This window comes from Salvelinus alpinus, chromosome 10 (assembly GCF_045679555.1).
Source record: "Salvelinus alpinus chromosome 10, SLU_Salpinus.1, whole genome shotgun sequence".
Lineage (NCBI taxonomy): Eukaryota > Metazoa > Chordata > Actinopteri > Salmoniformes > Salmonidae > Salvelinus > Salvelinus alpinus.
The window spans coordinates 85,408,497-85,427,284 of NC_092095.1; the positions used below are offsets into that span (position 1 = coordinate 85,408,497).

The 18,788-nt window shown below is 46.4% G+C and overlaps 1 protein-coding gene across 2 annotated transcripts in view; it reads right to left on the bottom strand.

The window, feature by feature from the left end:
- LOC139532890 (TSC22 domain family protein 1-like) overlaps window positions 1–11,167 on the bottom strand; it is a 32,617-nt gene extending 21,450 nt beyond the window's left edge. The window contains exons 1-2 of one of the 2 annotated variants that reach the window (XM_071331045.1): window positions 10,863–11,167; window positions 8,412–10,327 (exon numbers count right to left, since the gene is read on the bottom strand). In XM_071331045.1, the coding sequence (XP_071187146.1) occupies window positions 8,412–10,327; window positions 10,863–10,877 (1,931 nt within the window). In that variant the 5' untranslated portion in view covers window positions 10,878–11,167. Of the gene's footprint in view, window positions 1–8,411 lie in introns of both variants that reach the window. The other variant, XM_071331044.1, reaches the window with a different exon arrangement.
- Window positions 11,168–18,788: the final 7,621 nt, after the last annotated feature.

The following is an 18,788-nucleotide window of genomic DNA, read 5'->3' on the forward strand; positions in this document are numbered from 1 at the left end:
TTTAGGGCTAACTTATTCCTTACCACCCACTCTGAAACTAACTGCAGCTCTTTGTTAAGTGTTGCAGTCATTTCAGTCGCTGTAGTAACTGACGTGTATAGTGTTGAGTCATCCGCATACATAAACACTCTGGCTTTACTCAAAGTCAGTGGCATGTCATTAATAAAAATTGAAAAAAGCAAGGGGCCTAAACAGCTACCCTGGGGAATTCCTGATTCTACCTAGATTATATTTGAGAGGCTTCCATTAAAGAACACCCTCTGTATTCTGTTAGACAGGTAACTCTTTATCCACATTATAGCAGGGGGTGTAAAGCCATAACACATCATAGCAGGGGGTGTAAAGCCATAACACATACGTTCTTCCAGCAGCAGACTATGATCAATAAAGTCAAAAGCTGCACATAAGTCAGCCCCCACAATCATTTTATCATCAATTTCTCTCAGCCAATAATCAGTAATTTGTGTAAGTGCTGTGCTTGTTGAGTGTCCTGCCCTATAAGCGTGCTGAAATTCTGTTGTCAATTTGTTTACTGTGAAATAGCATTGTATCTGGTCAAACACAATTTTCCCCAGAAGTTTACTAAAGGTTGGTAACAGGCTGATTGGTCGGCTATTTGAGTCAGTAAAGGGGGCTTTACTATTCTTGGGTAGCAGAATGACTTCAGCTTCCCTCCAGGCCTGAGGGCACACACTCTCTTGTAGGCTTAAAATTTAAGTTGTGGCAATATCGTCTGCTATTATCCTCAGTAATTTTCCATCCAGATTGTCAGAACCCGGTGGTTTGTCATTGTTGATAGACAACAATAATTTTCACCTTTTCCACACTGACTTTACAGAATTCAAAAGTACAATTCTTGTCTTTCATAATTTAGTCCAATATACTTGGATGTGTAGTGTCAGTGTTTATTGCTGGCATGTCATCCCTAAGTTTGCTTATCTTGCCAATGAAAAAGTCATTAAAGTAGTTTGACATATCAGTGGGCTTTGTGAGCCATCTGATTCAATGAATGGAGCCGAGTTGGCTTTTTCCCCACAAAAATTCATTTAAGGTGCCCCAAAGCTTTATACTATCATTCTTTATCTAATTTATCTTTGTTTCATAGTGTAGTTTCTTTTTCTTTCTTTTTTTCTTTAGTTTAGTCACATGATTTCTTAATTTGCAGTACATTTGCCAATCAGTTGGGCTGCCAGACTTAATTGTCATACCTTTTTCATCATCTCTCTCAATCATACAATTTTACAATCCCTCATCAATCCAAGGGGATTTAACAGTTTTAACAGTCATTTTCTTAATGGGTGTTTATTAGTAACTGGAATAAGTAGTTTCATAAATGCGTCAAGTGCAGCTTCTGGTTGCTCCTCATTACACACCACAGACCAGCAAATATTATTTACATCATCAACATATGAATCACTACAAAACTTATTGTATGACCTCTTATACACTATATTAGGCCCAGCCTTTGGCACTTTGGTTTTCATAGATATGGCTATTATATTGCGATCACTACATCCTATGAATTTGGATAATTTGTTTTCCAAGATGGCGAGGCAGTAAGATGTTTTTGTTATTGTGCCATGTAAATATTCAGTCTTTTTCATTTTTGTTGTATACATTTCAATGTCTTTTTTTCCATTTTCAAATTAAATATACCTTCCTGCAACCCGCCTCAACCAATGTGGTAAAGATCTGATATTTTTTAGAACTTTTAAATGGAACCTCCATCAGAAGCTAGCCATCAGAAGTTAGCCAGCTAATTAGCTACTAGCTATTTAGTCATTGTTAGCCAGTGCTAGCGGTCTTTACCTTTAGCACGGACACCAGCCGCTTTAGCCCGGATAATACCTGCCAGTCTGCACAGCGCGATATCAGCCCTGAGCATATCAGATAGCTTTTTTCCCCCACTACATCACCGGATTCCTGCCGCAAGCTCTGGACCATTACACCGGATCTTCGCATCTAGGGTTAGGGTTACCGAGTGGCTATTGTGGCTAACGCCCTTGTTCAGAAGCATACACCAGTTAGCCTCGAGCTAGCCTCGAGCTAGGCCCATCTCTCGGCTAGCAAACGAAGTACACCAACTACAATACCTCTCTTGCCAATTTGGCCTGGACCCTTTGTCAACACGGAGCCCCGCCGATCCATCACAACTGGCCCGCTCACTTCCTGAACACGGTCTCCCGCTCGCCTGGCGTAGTAATCGACTACCGAACAGCTCCGCTTCATCTATTGCTGCTCATTGGACCCTATGATCACTCGGCTACACAGCTGATGCCTGCTGGACTGTTCATTAACACTGTACCTCATTTTGTGTATCTGTCGGCCACAGCCTCGAAATCAGGCCCTGTGTGTAGCTAACTGACCCTCTCTGTACCATTTAATCGCCATTTACCCGTTGTTGTGGTCTTAGCTGTTGACCCGTTGTTGTGGTCTTAGCTGTTGACCCGTTGTTGTGGTCTTAGCTGTTGACCCGTTGTTGTGGTCTTAGCTGTTGACCCGTTGTTGTGGTCTTAGCTGTTGACCCGTTGTTGTGGTCTTAGCTGTTGACCCGTTGTTGTGGTCTTAGCTGTTGACCCGTTGTTGTGGTCTTAGCTGTTGACCCGTTGTTGTGGTCTTAGCTGTTGACCCGTTGTTGTGGTCTTAGCTGTTGACCCGTTGTTGTCTCACCCGTTGTCGTCTTAGCTCTCCCAATCAACACCTGTGATTGCTTTATGCCTCTCTCTAATGTCAATATGCCTTGTGTAATGTTGTTTAGGGCAGCTCTCGTCGGTTTAATTTACTGTGGAGCCCCTAGTCCTGCTCAACATGCCTCAGATAGCCCCCTTGTCCCACCCCCCATACATGCGGAGACCGCACCTAGCTTAACTGGAGCCTCCAGAGATGAAACCTCTCTCATCGTCACTCAATGTCTAGGTTTACCCCCACTGTACTCGCAGCCTACCATACCCTTGTCTGTACACTATGACCTGAATCTACCCTACCACGCCCAGAAATCTGCTCCTTTTATTCTCTGTTATTCTCTTATTCTCTCCCAACGCACTAGACGACCAGTTCTTTTAGCCTTTAGCCGTACCCTCATCCTACTCCTCCTCTGTTCCTCTGGTGATGTAGAGGTTGACCCAGGCCCTGTGCGTCCCCAGGCGCTCTCATTTGCTGACTTTTGCAACCGTAAAAGCCTTGGGTTCATGCATGTTACACAGAAGCCTCCTCCCTAAGTTTGTTTTACTCACTGCTTTAGCACACTCCGCCAACCCTGATGTCCTAGCCGTGTCTGAACCCTGGCTTAGGAAGGCCACCAATTCTGAAATGTTCATCCCCAATTACAACATTTTCCATCAAGACAGAACTGGTAAAGGGGGCAGAATTGCAATCTACTGTAGAGATAGCCTGCAGAGTTCTGTCATACTATCCAGGTCTATGTTCGAACTTCTAATTTTAAAAATCCATCTCTCCAGAAATAAGTCCCTCACTGTTGCCGCTTGTGATAGACCCCTCAGCTCCCAGCTGTGCCCTGGACGCCATATGTGAATTGATTGCTCCCCCATCTATCGTCAGAGTTCGTACTGCTAGGTGACCTAAATTGGGATATGCTTCACACCCCGGCCATCCTACAATCTAAGCTAGATGCCCTCAATCTCACACAAATTATCAAAGAACCTACCATGTACAACCCCAAATCCGTAAACATGGGCACCATCATAGATATCATCCTGAACAACTTGCCCTCTAAATACACCTCTGCTGTTTTCAATCAGGATCTCACGATCACTGCCTCATTGCCTGAGTCAGTTATGGGTCCGCGGTCAAACGACCACGCCTCATCACTGTCAAACGCTCCCTAAAACACTTCTGCGAGCAGGCCTTTCTAATCGACCTGGCCCGGGTATCCTGGAAGAATATTGACCTCATCCCATCAGTAGAGGATGCCTGGTTGTTCTTTAAAAGTGCTTTCCTCATCATCTTAAATAAGCATGCCCCTTTCAAAAAATGTAGAACTAAGAACAGATATAGCCCTTGGTTCTCACTCCAGACCTGACTACCCTTGACCAGCACAAAAAAACCCTGTGGTGTACTGCACTAGCATTGAATAGTCCCAGTGATATGCAACTTTTCAGGGAAATCAGGAACCAATACACTCAGTCAGTTAGGAAAGCAAAGGCTAGCTTTTTCAAACAGAAATTTGCATCCTGCAGCACTAATTCCAAAAAGTTTTGGGACACTAAACTCCATGGAGAATAAGAGTACCTCCTCCCAGCTGCCCACTGCACTGAGACTAGGAAACACTGTCACCACTGATAAATCCAAGATAATCGAGAATTTCAATAAGCAATTCTCTACGGCTGGCCATGCTTTCCACCTGGCTATCCCTACCCCCGCCAACAGCTCTGCACCCCCCGTAGCAACTTGCCCAAGCTCTCAAACACCATACGTGGCTGGCGTTAACAAATTGTTGGACATCTATGAACACACTGTCATACATCACTGCAACGAGCCGTCACATTGATGAGAAGTGGGACATGGAAGTTCCATGTACTGACAACTGAGAACATGGAGAATGACAGACCAGAGAACCTAACACAGCATTAACTACCATTGTTGCTGAGTGGGTGAGGGACAGCAGCAAGGTGAGCACGGTTTGTTAGGTAGCCAGGACTGTGGTAGACTGAACTGAGCCGACTGTAAAGTAGCCAGGACTGTGGTAGACTGAACTGAGCCGTCTGTTAGGTAGCTAGGACTGTGGTAGACTGAACTGAGCCGACTGTACAGTAGCCAGGTCTGTGGTAGACTGAACTGAGCCGTCTGGTAGGTAGCCAGGACTGTGGTAGACTGAACTGAGCCGACTGGTAGGTAGCCAGGACTGTGGTAGACTGAACTGAGCCATCTGTAAAGTAGCTAGGACTGTGGTAGACTGAACTGAGCCGACTGGTAGGTAGCTAGGACTGTGGTAGACTGAACTGAGCCGTCTGGTAGGTAGCCAGGACTGTGGTAGACTGAACTGAGCCGACTGGTAGGTAGCCAGGACTGTGGTAGACTGAACTGAGCCATATGTAAAGTAGCCAGGACTGTGGTAGACTGAACTGAGCCATCTGGTAGGTAGCCAGGACTGTGGTAGACTGAACTGAGCCATATGTAAAGTAGCCAGGACAGTGGTAGACTGAACTGAGCCATATGTAAAGTAGCTAGGACCGTGGTAGACTGATCTGAGCCATATGTAAAGTAGCTAGGACTGTGGTAGACTGAACTGAGCCGTCTGTTAGGTAGCTAGGACTGTGGTAGACTGAACTGAGCCGTCTGTTAGGTAGCCAGGACTGTGGTAGACTGAACTGAGCCATCTGTTAGGTAGCTAGGACAGTGGTAGACTGAACTGAGCCATCTGTAAAGTAGCCAGGACAGTGGTAGACTGAACTGAGCCGACTGTTAGGTAGCTAGGACTGTGGTAGACTGAACTGAGCCATCTGTAAAGTAGCCAGGACTGTGGTAGACTGAACTGAGCCGTCTGTTAGGTAGCCAGGACTGTGGTAGACTGATCTGAGCCGTCTGTTAGGTAGCCAGGACTGTGGTAGACTGAACTGAGCCATCTGTTAGGTAGCTAGGACTGTGGTAGACTGAACTGAGCCATCTGTAAAGTAGCCAGGACTGTGGTAGACTGAACTGAGCCATCTGTTAGGTAGCTAGGACCGTGGTAGACTGAACTGAGCCATCTGTTAGGTAGCCAGGACTGTGGTAGACTGAACTGAGCCATCTGTTAGGTAGCTAGGACCGTGGTAGACTGAACTGAGCCATCTGTTAGGTAGCCAGGACTGTGGTAGACTGAACTGAGCCATCAGTTAGGTAGCTAGGACTGTGGTAGACTGAACTGAGCCGACTGTAAAGTAGCCAGGTCTGTGGTAGACTGAACTGCATTGCCCCCGAGCGGTCATATCAATGTACAGTACCAGTCATATCAACATACAGTACCAGTCAAAAGTCTAGAAACACCTATTCATTCAAGGGTTTTTCTTTATTTTGACTATTTTCTACATTGTAGAATAATAGTGAAGAAATCAAAACTATGAAATAACACATAAGGAATCATGTAGCATGCCCCAAAAAGTTTTAAACAAATCAAAACGTATTTTACATTTTAGATTCTTCAAAGCAGCCACCCTTTGCCTTGATGACAGCTTTGCCCACGCTTGGCATTCTCTCAACCAGCTTCATGAAGTAGTCATCTGGAATGCATTTCAATTAACCGGTGTGCCTTGTTAAAAGGTAATTTGTGGAATTTCTTTCCTTCTTAATGCATATGATCCAATCAGTTGTGTTGTGACAAGGTGGGGGGGTTATACAGAAGATGGTCTTTTACCAAATAGGGCTAAGTCCATATTATGGCAAGAACAGCTCAAATAAGCAAAGAGAAATGACAGTCCATCATTACTTTAAGACATGAAGGTTAATCAATTCTGACAAATTTCAAGAACTTTGAACGTTTCTTCAAGTGCAGTCGCAAAAACCATCAAGCGCTATGATGAAACTGGCTCTCATGAGGACCGGCACAGGAAAGGAAGTCCCAGATTTACCTCTGCTGCAGAGGATAAGTTCATTAGAGTTACCAGCCTTAGAAATTGCAGCCCAAATAAATGCTTCACAGTTCAAGTAACAGACATCTCAACATCAACTTTTCAGAGGAGACTGCGTGAATCAGGCCTTCATGGTCAAATTGCTGCAAAGAAACCACTACTAAAGGACACCAATAAGAAGAAGAAGAGACTTGCTTGGGCCAAGAAACACGAGCAACCGACATTAGACCGGTGAAAATCTGTCCTTTGGTCTGATGAGTCGAAATTAGATTTTTTTTTTTTAAATTTGGTCTTTGTGAGACGCAGAGTAGATGAACGGATGATCTCCACATGTGCAGTTCCCACTGTGAAGCATGGAGGAGGTGGTGTGATGGTGCTTTGCTGGTGACACTGGTAGCATGGCTACAACAGCATTCTGCAGCAATACGCCATCCCATCTGGTTTACGCTTAGTGGGACTATCATTTGTTTTTCAACAGGACAATGACCCAACACACCTCCAGGCTGTGTAAGGGCTGTTTGACCAATAAGGAGAGTGATGGAGTGCTGCATCAGATGACCTGGCCTCCACAATCACCCGACCTCAACCCAATTGAGATGGTTTGGGATGAGTTGGACCGCAGAGTGAAGGAAAAGCAGCCAACAAGTGCTCAGCATATGTGGGAACTTCTTCAAGACTGTTGGAAAAGCATTCCTCATGAAGCTGGTTGAGAGAATGCCAAGAGTGTGCAAAGCTGTCATCAAGGCAAAGGGTGGCTACTTGGAAGAATCTCAAATATATTTTGATTTGTTTAACACTTTTTTGGTTACTACACGATTCCATGTGTTATTTCATAGTGTTGATGTCTTCACTATTATTCTGCAATGTAGAAAGTAGTACAAATAAAGAAAAAGTCTGGAATGAGTAGGTGTCCAAACTTTCGACTGGTACTGTGTGTGTGTATTTTTATACAGTGGGGCAAAAAAGTATTTAGTCAGCCACCAATTGTGCAAGTTCTCCCACTTAAAAAGATGAGAGAGGCCTGTAATTTTCATCATAGGTACACTTCAACTATGACAGACAAAATGAGAAAAAAAAAATCCAGAAAATCACATTGTAGGATTTTTAATGAATTTATTTGCAAATTATGGTGGAAAGTAAGTATTTGGTCAATAACAAAAGTTTTCCACCATAATTTGCAAATAAATTCATTAAAAATCCTACAATGTGATTTTCTGGATTTTTCTTCTCATTTTGTCTGTCATAGTTGAAGTGTACCTATGATGAAAATTACAGGCCTCTCTCATCTTTTTAAGTGGGAGAACTTGCACAATTGGTGGCTGACTAAATACTTTTTTGCCCCACTGTATGTGTGTATATATATAATATACTAATAATATAATACTAATATAATACTAATAATAATAATACTATGAAATTGTGAAATGATGATAATGCCCTTTTAGTGTAAGAGCTGTTTGAAAAGAACGCCTGAAATGTGAGCCTGTTTTGGTAGGATGGAGTTTTGGCCTGCCTGGTGACATCACCAGGCGGTATATTAGTTAATAGACCAATAAGAAAGAGTTCCAAACCTCTCTTCCAATAACAGCTAGTTCTCAGTTGTCTTCCCCTCCCCACTCAGACCAGTCAGTCCTGGCAAAGTTCTTGCTTGAGAAATTGCAGAAACTTTTGCTAAGAAGCTATTTGTTTCTTTTTTAGCATTTTAAATGTAAAACTATCCCAATAAGGCCGACTTAACTGTTACCCAGAAACGGCTGCATTGGACCTTTAAAGCAGTCTGATGTCATATAGACTCAGCCATCTTCAACAATTCTAATTCCAACACAGAGACCATCCATCCATCCTTACCTGTCCTCCTCTCCATCTGCAGACTGTGTCCTCAGGCTTGCAGCAGCGGCCACTAAGGCACTGGCATCTCCAGCCATCCCCATGCTCTTCATGGAGCTGCCCCCTCCTGCAGCCCCCAGCCGGGGCAGCGTCAGCAGGGACTGGTGTTGAAACAGCAGCCTCTGGGCATCCTCCAGCTGGGATGCTGTTAGGGTGGGGATGCTTCCCCCGTACAGAGCCCCGCTTTGGGCCAGGCCGGTGTGGCTGAGGGGCACCCCGTGAGTCAGGAGGGGCTGGAGGTCGGCTCGGAGTGTGGTCACGAAAGGGGCGGAGGGGTGCTGGTGCAGCTGCTGAGCTGGGAGGTTCTGGAGCTGACTCTGAAAGGGTTGAGGGACAGCGGCCGGGCCAGGCATGGACACCCCAAGAGAGCCAGGGTGTGGGGGGAGGACCTGGGACTGGAGAGGAGCCGTAGGCTGGATGAAGTCTGGAGGCCGGCTGCCTGTCTGGCTCACTAGCCCCGCTGGGAGCTGGGGCGTGGGGTAGCCTGTCTGTGCATGCTTCATATCATAGGGCATCTGCTGGGGCATGGCCTGACTCCGAGCGCCCTGGGCATTCACCTGGGGGGCTGCTGGTAGAGTACCATGGGGGACCATGCTGGTCTGCTGCAACAGGAGAGGGTTAGGGTCCTGAGGGACCATGTGGGCCTGCTGAGAGTTCTGGACAGTCTCAGAGCTGGTGTAGTCCTGGTGCTGGTATGGCTGCAAGATCTGGGGTGCCACTGCTCCCATCTCTGTGCCTCCGTATTGGACAACACCGGCCACCACACTTCCATTCCCTGCTTGGCTCTCTGGGCCGGCAGCGCTGGGTGCAGGGGCTGGGTCAGAAGTGGGCACGGCAAGGGGAACCTCCTTCTCATAGTACTCTGTACACATCCATCTTCCCTTGCGGAACGGCTCTGAGTTAGAGTCCAGCTTCACCACTCTGAAGCGAGACCCCGGAGGGGCTTGGGTCTGAGTCTGTTGTGTCTGGGTGCTGGAGGTCACAGGCTGTGCCACTGCTACTGACACCCCGATCTGAGTGCTATTGGTGGGCCCTGTGCCTCCAGGGAGAGCCCCTAGTCCACTGGATGTCCCTTGCCGGCCTCCACTACTGTCAAAGATTATAGGGCCCGCAGAGGGAGGGACACCACTACCACTGACTATGGATGACACATCTGGCCCAGCAGTGATGGTAACAGAGAACTGGGCGGTGGTATTCTCCACCATATCCTGCCCCACCTGGGTCTGGTTGGGCTCAGCCATTTCAGAGGAACTCCCCCCTGCCACTGAGACAGTAAAGGCTGCTGGCACCACATTCTCTTGCAGATTATGCACAGTCCCATTCACCATGTTACCAGGCTGCGGAGGGCCCTGAGGCTGCAGGGGTTCGCACGGAGGGTCCTGGGGTAAGGAGTGAGGGTTCAGGGGTTCGTTAGGGGACGCTGCGCCTGGGGTCTCCACCCCATGGGGGCTGTTCAGGGTCTCGTCCGAGGAGCTCCTCTCAGGGACGCCGGTGTCCCGAGATACGGACACTTCCTGTATTTCAGAGGAGGACAGGTCCTCTGTGTGGGATTCATCCATGTCATCATAACTCTCCATGTCATCCGCTATGCTGTTGTTGGTGCTAACAGAGACCTGGGCCGGGGTCACGCTAGTTATCTGGAAGCCACTCTTCTTTTTCACCTGAGACCCGGACTGGGGGAGGTTAAGGCTCAGGGGTTGGTGGTGCGGCCCAGGGGAGGAGGACCCAGCCTGGCTAGTTGACTGATAATCATCAGTGGGAATTACATTACTGCTACCTGCAGAAGACCCTGATGCACCGCCACTACCGGTGGTGTTACTGCCTCTTCTATTGTGGAAAGACATCTTCCTAGACCCAGAGGAATCTCCTGAAAAGTCCTGTTGATGCATTTTGTGACCAACACGAAGCCAGTAACAGGGCAAAGAAGTGGCTAGCTGTGTAGCTACTAATGCTAGATGGTTGTTATAGCCAGGCATAAATAACGTTAGCCAGTGACGTTAATGTAGTCAGAGGTTAGCTAGCTAATAGTTACCTAATAGTTAGCCAACGGTGGCTAACGTAAGCAAGGTGACAGTCCCACAATAAATCACAACAAAGCAGGGACGTCGATGTTATTTTCTGTTTTCAGTAGTTGAGTACTTCACTCTGACTGCGTCTATTAAGCTGTCGATAATTAAGTGAATGCGAATTACTAATGTTAGCTCAGACATGGCCAGAACAACCAAGCTAACTTAGCTATGTTTTATAGCTAGCTGAAATGTAAACTACGAAGAGGCGCTTATAGAAACGTTTAAACAACACCAAACATATCTTAAATATAATATGAATATCTAACTGGAATAAATAATTTGACGTGAATATTATAACGTTAGTGCCAAATTCAGCGTCAGAAGCTATGTCGTAAGAGATCACCTCCATCGATGGCATCACCAGACGATGAGTCTTATCTCCTAGACTCTGGTTTGTTGTTGGAGAATTCAGTCAGACACCCATCACTGGATAAACATCCTCTTAGCACATAAACTTGTTTGAATCCATCTCGACGGTTTCTAGTTAGTGTCGTTGTATCCTCATCATCCTCTCGCTTGGCCCCTTTGACACAGGCGCAGGACACAACTTTAGCTACCTAGCTAGCTCACCCTGACGACGAGAAGAGGGAAGGACATGCAAACATAGCTACTGCGCATGCCCTCAACTAGCTGTCGAAGTGGCGAGCTGAAAGAACATTTGCTTTCGCTAGGTTCCGCTACCAGTCGGTCCCTGTAATGACCTCAACATAAATACCTTTACGAGATGTAACTCTGTGCTTCCCACTCACATATATGAACATTTGTTGTCATTTTAATAAGACATTTAGCAGACGCTTTTATCCAAATGAGCTTAGACATGCGTGCAGAAATCTTATGTATGTGGACCTGGGAATCAAACGCATTACCCAGGCGTTACAAGCACCATGCTCTAACAACTGCGCTACACAGGAATCCAAGACTGGTTGGTTAGTGTTAGACTGCAGGTTAGCAGCAGCAGTGAACATTAAATACTTTACAAAAATATAAATGCAACAATTTCGAATATTTTACTCAGCTACAGTTCATAAGGAAATCAGTCAATTGAAATAAATTCATTAAGCCCTAATCAATGGATTTCACATGACTGGGAATACAGACATGCATCTGTTGGTCACCTTAAATAAAAAGTAGGGGCGTGGAATAGAAAACCAGTCAGTATCTGGTGTGACCACCATTTGCCTCATGCAGCGAGACATCTCCTTCTCATAGAGTTGATCAGGCTGCTAATTGTGGCCTGTGGAATGTTGTCCCACTCCTCTTCAATGGCTGTGCCAAGTTGCTGGATATTGGCAGAAACTGGAACATTCTGTCGGTCACGTCGATCCAGAGCATCCCAAACGTGCTCATGGGGTGACATGTCTGGTGAGTACGCAGGCCTTGCAAGAACTGGACATTTTCAGCTTCCAGGAATTGTGTACAGATCCTTGCGACACGGGGCCGTGCATTATCATGCTGAAACATGAGGTGATGGTGGCGGATGAATGGCACGACAATGGGCCTCAGGATCTCGTCACGGTGTCTCTGTGCAGTCGAATTGCCATAGATAAAATGCAGTTGTGTTCGTTTTCATAGCATACCTGCCCGTACCATTATCCCACCGCCACCATGTTCACAACGTTGACATCAGAAAACCGCTCACCCACACAACGCCATACACGCTGTCTGCAATTTGCCCAGTACAGTTGAAACCGGGATTCATCCTTGGAGATCACACTTCACCAGCGTGCCAGTGGCCATCGAAGGTGAGCATTTGCCCACTGAAGTCGGTTATAACGCCAAACTGCAGTCAGGTCAAGACCCTGGTGCAGACGACGAGCACGCAGATGAGCTTCCCCAAGATGGTTTCTGACAGTTGGTGCAGAATTTCTTCGGTTGTGCAAACCCAGTTTCATCAGCTGTCCGGGTGGCTGGTCTCAGACGATCCCGCAGGCGAAGAAGCCGGATGTGGAGGTCCTGGGCTGGCGTGGTTACATGTAGCCTGCAGTTGCGAGGCCGGTTGGACCTACTGCCAAATTATTCTAAAACCACCTTGGTGGTGGCTTGTGGTAGAGAAATGAACATTCAGCTCTGGTGGACATTCCTGCAGATGCGCACGCTCCCTCAAAACTTGAGACATCTGTGGCATTGTGTTGTGTGACAAAACTGCACATTTTAGAGTGGCCTTTTATTGTCCCCAGCACAAGGTGCACATGTGTAATGATCATGCTGTTTAATCAGCTTATTGATATACCACACCTGTCAGGCGAATGGATTGTCTTGGCAAAGGGATGTAAATACGTTTGTTCACAAAATTGGAGAGAAATAATATTTTTGTGCATATGGAACATTTCTGGGATCTTTTATTTCAGCTCCTGAAACATGGGACCAACACTTTACCTGTTGCGTTTATATTTGTGTAATTTGGAACAAAGGCGGTGAAACAGCTACACCAGTATGATGCTAAAAGACAACCCCATGTGCACAGAACTTAATGTTTACCTCATGCATCATACCTGGATGATCACCCACATGACGCTGATCCACCTTAGAGGCATGTTCCCTCTGTCCCTCCCCAGCCTCAGGCAAACAAGCTATAGCAATATAGCTGAAATGATAAATAAGCAACGACAGGAGGTATGGTGTTGGACAGTCAAACCATGAGGGTAGGAACAGAAGAGGCAGGGCTGAGAGCTGGACTAGAGCCCTATGCAGTACACTAGACTGGACTAGAGCCCTATGCAGTACACTAGACTGGACTAGAGCCCTATGCAGTACACTAGACTGGACTAGAGCCCTATGCAGTACACTAGACTGGACTAGAGCCCTATGCAGTACACTAGACTGGACTAGAGCCCTATGCAGTACACTAGACTGGACTAGAGCCCTATGCAGTACACTAGACTGGACTAAAGCCCTATGCAGTACACTAGACTGGACTAGAGCCCTATGCAGTACACTAGACTGGACTAGAGTCCTATGCAGTACACTAGACTGGACTAGAGCCCTATGCAGTACACTAGACTGGACTAGAGCCCTATGCAGTACACTAGACTGGACTAGAGCCCTATGCAGTACACTAGACTGGACTAGAGCCCTATGCAGTACACTAGACTGGACTAGAGCCCGATGCAGTACACTAGACTGGACTAGAGCCCGATGCAGTACACTAGACTGGACTAGAGCCCGATGCAGTACACTAGACTGGACTAGAGTCCTATGCAGTACACTAGACTGGACTAGAGCCCTATGCAGTACACTAGACTGGACTAGAGCCCTATGCAGTACACTAGACTGGACTAGAGCCCTATGCAGTACACTAGACTGGACTAGAGCCCTATGCAGTACACTAGACTGGACGAGAGCCCTATGCAGTACACTAGACTGGACTAGAGCCCTATGCAGTACACTAGACTGGACTAGAGCCCTATGCAGTACACTAGACTGGACTAGAGCCCTATGCAGTACACTAGACTGGACTAGAGTCCTATGCAGTACACTAGACTGGACTAGAGCCCTATGCAGTACACTAGACTGGACTAGAGCCCTATGCAGTACACTAGACTGGACTAGAGCCCGATGCAGTACACTAGACTGGACTAGAGCCCTGTGCAGTACACTAGACTGGACTAGAGCCCTGTGCAGTACACTAGACTGGACTAGAGCCCGGTGCAGTACACTAGACTGGACTAGAGCCCTATGCAGTACACTAGACTGGACTAGAGCCCTATGCAGTACACTAGACTGGACTAGAGCCCTATGCAGTACACTAGACTGGACTAGAGCCCTATGCAGTACACTAGACTGGACTAGAGCCCTATGCAGTACACTAGACTGGACTAGAGCCCGATGCAGTACACTAGACTGGACTAGAGCCCGATGCAGTACACTAGACTGGACTAGAGCCCGATGCAGTACACTAGACTGGACTAGAGCCCGATGCAGTACACTAGACTGGACTAGAGCCCGATGCAGTACACTAGACTGGACTAGAGCCCTATGCAGTACACTAGACTGGACTAGAGCCCTATGCAGTACACTAGACTGGACTAGAGCCCTATGCAGTACACTAGACTGGACTAGAGCCCGATGCAGTACACTAGACTGGACTAGAGCCCTATGCAGTACACTAGACTGGACTAGAGCCCTATGCAGTACACTAGACTGGACTAGAGCCCTATGCAGTACACTAGACTGGACTAGAGCCCTATGCAGTACACTAGACTGGACTAGAGCCCTATGCAGTACACTAGACTGGACTAGAGCCCTATGCAGTACACTAGACTGGACTAGAGCCCTATGCAGTACACTAGACTGGACTAGAGCCCTATGCAGTACACTAGACTGGACTAGAGCCCTATGCAGTACACTAGACTGGACTAGAGCCCTATGCAGTACACTAGACTGGACTAGAGTCCTATGCAGTACACTAGACTGGACTAGAGCCCTATGCAGTACACTAGACTGGACTAGAGCCCTATGCAGTACACTAGACTGGACTAGAGCCCTATGCAGTACACTAGACTGGACTAGAGCCCTATGCAGTACACTAGACTGGACTAGAGCCCTATGCAGTACACTAGACTGGACTAGAGCCCTATGCAGTACACTAGACTGGACTAGAGCCCTATGCAGTACACTAGACTGGACTAGAGCCCTATGCAGTACACTAGACTGGACTAGAGCCCTATGCAGTACACTAGACTGGACTAGAGCCCTATGTAGTACACTAGACTGGACTAGAGCCCGATGCAGTACACTAGACTGGACTAGAGCCCTATGCAGTACACTAGACTGGACTAGAGCCCTATGCAGTACACTAGACTTGACTAGAGCCCTATGCAGTACACTAGACTGGACTAGAGCCCTATGCAGTACACTAGACTGGACTAGAGCCCGATGCAGTACACTAGACTGGACTAGAGTCCTATGCAGTACACTAGACTGGACTAGAGCCCTATGCAGTACACTAGACTGGACTAGAGCCCTATGCAGTACACTAGACTGGACTAGAGCCCTATGCTGTACACTAGACTGGACTAGAGCCCTATGCAGTACACTAGACTGGACTAGAGCCCTATGCAGTACACTAGACTGGACTAGAGCCCTATGCAGTACACTAGACTGGACTAGAGCCCTATGCAGTACACTAGACTGGACTAGAGCCCGATGCAGTACACTAGACTGGACTAGAGCCCTATGCAGTACACTAGACTGGACTAGAGCCCTATGCAGTACACTAGACTGGACTAGAACACTATGCAGTACACTAGACTGGACTAGAGCCCGATGCAGTACACTAGACTGGACTAGAGCCCTATGCAGTACACTAGACTGGACTAGAGCCCTATGCAGTACACTAGACTGGAGGGGGGGTACTGTCACAACCTGATCTGTTTTACCTGTCCTTGTTACTGTCTCCACCCCCTCCAGGTGGCGCCCCTAGAGGGGTGGGGGGTACGGTCACAACCTGATCTGTTTCACCTGTCCTTGTTACTGTCTCCACCCCCTCCAGGTGGCGCCCCTAGAGGGGGGGGGTACGGTCACAACCTGATCTGTTTCACCTGTCCTTGTTACTGTCTCCACCCCCACCAGGTGGCGTCCCTAGAGGGGGGGTACGGTCACAACCTGATCTGTTTCACCTGTCCTTGTAACTATGTCTCCACCCCCTCCAGGTGGCGCCCCTAGAGGGGGGGTACGGTCACAACCTGATCTGTTTCACCTGTCCTTGTTACTGTCTCCACCCCCTCCAGGTGGCGCCCCTAGAGGGGGGGTACGGTCACAACCTGATCTGTTTCACCTATCCTTGTTACTGTCTCCACCCCCTCCAGGTGGCGCCCCTAGAGTGGGGGTACGGTCACAACCTGATCTGTTTCACCTGTCCTTGTTACTGTCTCCACCCCCTCCCTGTGTTTCCTGTCTCTCTGTGTCAGTGTATTTCTCCCTGTGTTTCCTGTCTCTCTGTACCAGTGTATTTCTCCCTGTGTTTCCTGTCTCTCTGTACCAGTGTATTTCTCCCTGTGTTTCCTGTCTCTCTGTACCAGTGTATTTCTCCCTGTGTTTCCTGTCTCTCTGTGCCAGTGTGTCTTGTATGTTCAAGTCAACCAGCGTGTTTTTTCACGTACTCCTTTTTCTATTCTCTTTGCTAATCTTCCCTGCCTGAACATTCTGCCTGCCCTGACCTCGATTCTGCCTGCCCTTCGGTACCTACTGGGCTCAGAACTGGTTTTGACTTTTTGCCTGTACACGACCATTCTCTTGCCGACCCCTTTTCGGATTAATAAACATCTAAGACTCCAACCATCTGCCTCATGTGTCTGCATCTGGGTTTTGCCTTGTGCCTCATAATTATGGTCTCATGTTATATAACAGGATGGTGTATTATGGTCTCATGTTATTGATTGTGTTAAATAACAGGATGGTGTATTATGGTCTCATGTTATGGATTGTGTTAAATAACAGGATGGTGTATTATGGTCTCATGTTATGGATTGTGTTATATAACAGGATGGTGTATTATGGGTCTCATGTTATTGTGTTATATAACAGGATAGTATATTATGGTCTCATGTTATTGTGTTATATAACAGGATGGATGGTGTATTATGGTCTCATGTTATTGTGTTATATAACAGGATGGATGGTGTATTATGGTCTCATGTTATTGTGTTATATAACAGGATGGTGTATTATGGTCTCATGTTATTGTGTTATATAACAGGATGGTGTATTATGGTCTCATGTTATTGTGTTATATAACAGGATGGTGTATTGTGGTCTCATGTTATTGTGTTATATAACAGGATGGTATATTATGGTCTCATGTTATTGTGTTATATAACAGGATGGTGTATTATGGTCTCATGTTATTGTGTTATATAACAGGATGGTGTATTGTGGTCTCATGTTATTGTGTTATATAACAGGATGGTGTATTATGGTCTCATGTTATTGTGTTATATAACAGGATGGATGGTGTATTATGGTCTCATGTTATTGTGTTATATAACAGGATGGTGTATTATGGTCTCATGTTATTGTGTTATATAACAGGATGGTGTATTATGGTCTCATGTTATTGTGTTATATAACAGGATGGTATATTATGGTCTCATGTTATTGTGTTATATAACAGGATGGTGTATTATGGTCTCATGTTATTGTGTTATATAACAGGATGGTGTATTATGGTCTCATGTTATTGTGTTATATAACAGGATAGTATATTATGGTCTCATGTTATTGTGTTATATAACAGGATGGTGTATTATGGTCTCATGTTATTGTGTTATATAACAGGATGGATGGTGTATTATGGTCTCATGTTATTGTGTTATATAACAGGATGGATGGTGTATTATGGTCTCATGTTATTGTGTTATATAACAGGATGGTGTATTATGGTCTCATGTTATTGTGTTATATAACAGGATGGATGGTGTATTATGGTCTCATGTTATTGTGTTATATAACAGGATGGATGGTGTATTATGGTCTCATGTTATTGTGTTATATAACAGGATGGTGTATTATGGTCTCATGTTATTGTGTTATATAACAGGATGGTGCATTATGGGTAAGAGTTACTCCACTGACCTTCCACCGGTTCTTCCTTGGCTTTCTTGGTTTTGACTGTCACCGGTGTGGCCACCTCTTCCTCCACCTCCTCAAACTTCCTCTTCCTGGAAACAGGGGGGAGGGTGGAGTCTCCGGAGGGGTCGTACACCTTCACGTCACTATGGAGACACGACAGAACGTTGACATAACAGAACATTAGTTACCAGTACAGTTGGTAATTAGTCGACTGGTTGATTGTTTGGTCGAAATGCTGTTGGATGACCAAGGTATTTTTTAGTTGAACAGTAGCAAATAAATATACACTACTGTTCAAAAGTTTGGGGTCACTTGGAAATGTCCTTGTTTTTTAAAGAAAAGGGGAGGCCCCGGTGCACAACTGAGCAAAGGACAAGTACATTAGAGTGTCTAGATTGAGAAACAGGCGCCTCACAAGTCCTCAACTGGCAGCTTCAATAAATAGTACCCGCAAAACACCATTCTCAACGTCAACAGTGAAGAGGCGACTCCGGGATGCTGGTCTTCTAGCCAGAGTTGCAAAGAAAAAGACATATCTCAGACTGGCCAATAAAAAGAAGAAATTAAGATGGGCAAAAGAACACAGACACTGGACAGAGGAACTCTGCCTAGAAGGCCAGCATCCCTGATTCGCTTCTTCACTGTCGACGTTGAGACTGGTGTTATGCGGGTACTATTTAATGAAGCTGCCAGTTGAGGA